The sequence below is a fragment of the Scyliorhinus torazame genome, chromosome 26 (assembly GCF_047496885.1).
Source record: "Scyliorhinus torazame isolate Kashiwa2021f chromosome 26, sScyTor2.1, whole genome shotgun sequence".
Classification (NCBI taxonomy): domain Eukaryota; kingdom Metazoa; phylum Chordata; class Chondrichthyes; order Carcharhiniformes; family Scyliorhinidae; genus Scyliorhinus; species Scyliorhinus torazame.
In genome coordinates, this window is record NC_092732.1 from 34,556,468 (window position 1) to 34,560,857 (window position 4,390).

The window sequence follows — 4,390 nt, forward strand, 5'->3', positions numbered from 1 at the left end:
CTCAGCACTGACCCTCTGACAGTGCGGTGCTCCCTCAGTACTGACACTCCCTCAGTACTGACCCTCCCACAGTGCGGCGCTCCCTCAGTACTGACCCTCTGACAGTGCGGCGCTCCCTCAGTACTGACCCTCTGACAGTGCGGCGCTCCCTCAGTACTGACCCTCCCACAGTGCGGCGCTCCCTCAGCACTGACCCTCTGACAGTGCGGCGCTCCCTCAGTAATGACCCTCTGACAGTGCGGCGCTCCCTCAGTACTGACCCTCTGACAGTGCGGCGCTCCCTCAGTACTGACCCTCCCACAGTGCGGCGCTCCCTCAGCACTGACCCTCTGACAGTGCGGCGCTCCCTCAGTACTGACCCTGGGAGTGTCGGCCTGGATTATGAGGTCGAGTCTCCTGAGATGGGCATCGAAACCATGACCTTTTTGACTGTGAGACAGCGAGAGAGAGAGAGAGAAAGAGAGAGAAATGAGAGAGAGAGACAGAGAGCTAGAGAGAGACAGAAAGACAGAGAGAGAGAGAGAGACAGAGAGAGAGACAGAGCGACAGGGAGGGAGCGAAGGATAGAGGCAGAGAAAGAGACAGAGAGCGACAGAGAGAGAGCTAGAGAGAGAGACAGAGAGAGAGAGAGAGAGAGAGAGAGAGTTAGAGACAGAGAGAGAGAGACAGAGAGAGAGACAGAGAGAGAGAGAGGAGAGAGACATAGAGAGAGAGAGAGACAGAGCGACAGGGAGGTAGCGAAGGATAGAGGCAAAGAAAGAGACAGAGAGAGAGCGAGAGAGAGAGACAGAGAGAGACACACAGAGAGAGAGTCACAGAGAGAGACAGAGAGAGAGAGACAGAGAGAGAGAGACAGAGAGAGAGAGACAGAGAGAGAGAGACAGAGAGAGAGAGACAGAGAGAGAGAGACAGAGAGAGAGAGAGACAGAGAGAGAGACAGAGAGAGAGACAGAGAGAGAGAGACAGAGAGAGAGACAGAGAGAGAGACAGAGAGAGACAGAGAGAGAGACAGAGAGAGAGAGACAGAGAGAGAGAGACAGAGAGAGAGAGACAGAGAGGGACTGAGAGAGAGAGACAGAGAGAGAGAGAGAGAGATAGAGATCCACACCAAGGCACCGTGTTCCTAAGACAACTCTACGTGTTTGATATATTCTGGCAAGTCCCAGTCACAAACCAATATTTCACCATGGATAGAAAACAGAGAGACAGAGGTGCATTTCTATATCGCCTACCACAAGCTGCACAGCCCAAAGCATTTGACAACCAATGAGGTACAGGAACTGTGGTGAGGTCACAAATCTCCTCCGTGTCTTGCCGGAGGTGGGTCTGAGTCACACTACCCCTCGCGGTCAGGCGCCAAGACACGGCCTGCATGCGGAATCGAACTCCGGGTGCTGGAACCAGCCAGGTCCACAGTGCCCATCCTGGAAACCAAGCCGAGTGACGTTAACCCCCTCCCTATCTCTGTAACCTCCTCCAGCCCCTACACCCCCTCCCTATCTCTGTAACATCCTCCAGCCCCGACACCCCTCCCTATCTCTGTAACCCCCTCCAGCCCCTACACCCCCTCCCTATCTCTGTAACCTCCTCCAGCTCCGACACACCCTCCCTATCCCTGTAACCTCCTCCAGCCCCTACACCCCCTCCCTATCTCTGTAACCTCCTCCAGCCCCTACACCCCTCCCTATCTCTGTAACCTCCTCCAGCCCCTACACCCCCTCCCTATCCCTGTAACCTCCTCCAGCCCCTACACCCCCTCCCTATCTCTGTAACCTCCTCCAGCCCCTACACCCCTCCCTATCTCTGTAACCTCCTCCAGCCCCTACACCCCCTCCCTATCTCTGTAACCTCCTCCAGCCCCTACACCCCCTACTTATCTCTGTAACCTCCTCCAGCCCCTACCTATCTCTGTAACCTCCTCCAGCCCCTACACCCCCTCCCTATCTCTGTAACCTCCTCCAGCCCCTACACCCCCTCCCTATCTCTGTAACCTCCTCCAGCCCCTACACCCCTCCCTATCTCTGTAACCTCCTCCAGCCCCTACACCCCCTCCCTATCTCTGTAACCTCCTCCAGCCCCTACACCCCCTCCCTATCTCTGTAACCTCCTCCAGCCCCCACACCCCCTCCCTATCTCTGTAACCTCCTCCAGCCCCTACACCCCCTCCCTATCTCTGTAACCTCCTCCAGCCCCCACACCCCCTCCCTATCTCTGTAACCTCCTCCAGCCCCTACACCCCCTCCCTATCTCTGTAACCTCCTCCAGCCCCCACACACCCCCCTATCTCTGTAACCTCCTCCAGCCCCTACACCCCCTCCCTATCTCTGTAACCTCCTCCAGCCCCTACACCCCCTCCCTATCTCTGTAACCTCCTCCAGCCCCTACACCCCCCTCCATATCTCTGTAACCTCCTCCAGTCCCTACACCCCCTCCCTATCTCTGTAACCTCCTCCAGCCCCTACACCCCCTCCCTATCTCTGTAACCTCCTCCAGCCCCTACACCCCCTCCGTATCTCTGTAACCTCCTCCAGCCCCCACACCCCCTGCCTATCTCTGTAACCTCCTCCAGCCCCCTACACCCCCTCCCTATCTCTATAACCTCCTCCAGTCCCTACACCCCCTCCCTATCTCTGGAACCTCATCCAGCCCCTACACCCCCTCCCTATCTCTGTAACCTCCTCCAGTCCCTACACCCCCTCCCTATCTCTATAACCTCCTCCAGTCCCTACACCCCCTCCCTATCTCTGTAACCTCCTCCAGCCCCGACACCGCCTCCCTATCTCTGTAACCTCCTCCAGCCCCGACACCCCCCTCCCTATCTCTGTAACCTCCTCCAGCCCCTACACCCCCTCCCTATCTCTGTAACCTCCTCCAGCCCCTACATCCCCCTCCCTATCTCTGTAACCTCCTCCAGCCCCGACACCCCCTCCCCATCTCTGTAACCTCCTCCAGCCCCTACACCCCCTCCCTATCTCTGTAACCTCCTCCAGCCCCTACACCCCCTCCCTATCTCTGTAACCTCCTCCAGCTCCTACACCCCCCTCCCTATCTCTGTAACCCCCTCCAGCCCCTCCCTATCTCTGTAACCTCCTCCAGCCCCTACACCCCCTCCCTATCTCTGTAACCTCCTCCAGCCCCTACACCCCCTCCCTATCTCTGTAACCTCCTCCAGCCCCTACACCCCCTCCCTATCTCTGTAACCTCCTACAGCCCCTACCTATCTCTGTAACCTCCTCCAGCCCCTACACCCCCTCCCTATCTCTGTAACCTCCTCCAGCTCCCTACACCCCCTCCCTATCTCTGTAACCTCCTCCAGCCCCCTACACCCCCTCCCTATCTCTGTAACCTCCTCCAGTCCCTACACTGCCCTCCCTATCTCTGTAACCCCCTCCAGCCCCTCCCGATCTCTGTAACCTCCTCCAGCCCCTACACCCCCTCCCTATCTCTGTAACATCCTCCAGTCCCTACACCCCCTCCCTATCTCTGAACCTCCTCCAGCCTCGACATTCCCTCCCTATCTCTGTAACCTCCTCCAGCCCCTACACCACCTCCCTCTCTCTGTAACCTCCTCCAGCCCCTAACCCCACCCTATGTCTGCAATGACCTTCCCAAATAAGAGGAAATCTAACCATCGCCCCGTGACATTCAACGGCATTACCGTCGCTGAATCCCCCACTATCAACATCCTGGGGGTGACCATTGATCAGAAACTGAACTGGACCCAGCCGTATAAATACTGTGGCTCCCAGAGCAAGTCAGAGGCTGGGAATCCTGCGGAGAGAAACACACCTCCTGACCCCCCCCCCCCCCACCCCAGAGCCTGTCCCCCATCGACAAGGACACGAGTCCGGAGTGCGATGGGAGACTCTCCACTCGCCTGGATGAGCGCGGCTCCCAACGACACTCGAGAAGCTCGACACCATCCAGGACAAAGCAGCCCCGCTCGATCGACCCGCTAACCGCCGACATTCACTCCCCCCCATCCCCCCCCCCCCCCACGCACAGCGACAGCCGTGTGCACCGTCTACAAGACGCACCACGGCCACTCGCCTTCAACAGCACCTTCCAAACCCGCCACCTCTACCGTCTAGAAGGACGAGGGGGGGGGGGGGGCAACATGTATCGCCCTCCCCCATCGCAGTGGGCCCGTTGGGCTGAACTCAGGGATGAAGACTCGCCATGTGAAAACGGGATGAGGATAGATGGGAATGCCAGGGGCGGCACAGGACAGATGGGCCGAAGAACCTCTTAAACACTCCTGAAATGAGATAGAACACATTTAATCATAGAATTTACAGTGCAGGAGGCCATTCGGCCCATCGAGTCTGCACCAGCTCTTGGAAAGAGCACCCTACCCAAGGTCAACACCTCCACCCTATCCCCATAACCC

At 57.9% G+C, this 4,390-nt stretch overlaps 1 protein-coding gene across 1 annotated transcript in view; it reads left to right on the forward strand.

Annotated features, from left to right (window-relative positions):
• The first annotated feature begins 416 nt into the window (after positions 1-416).
• Positions 417-4,390, forward strand: part of LOC140402876 (alpha-endosulfine-like) — a 15,285-nt gene continuing 11,311 nt past the window's right edge. The window contains 1 exon segment of the mRNA XM_072490502.1: positions 417-431. Coding sequence (XP_072346603.1) covers positions 417-431 — 15 coding nt within the window.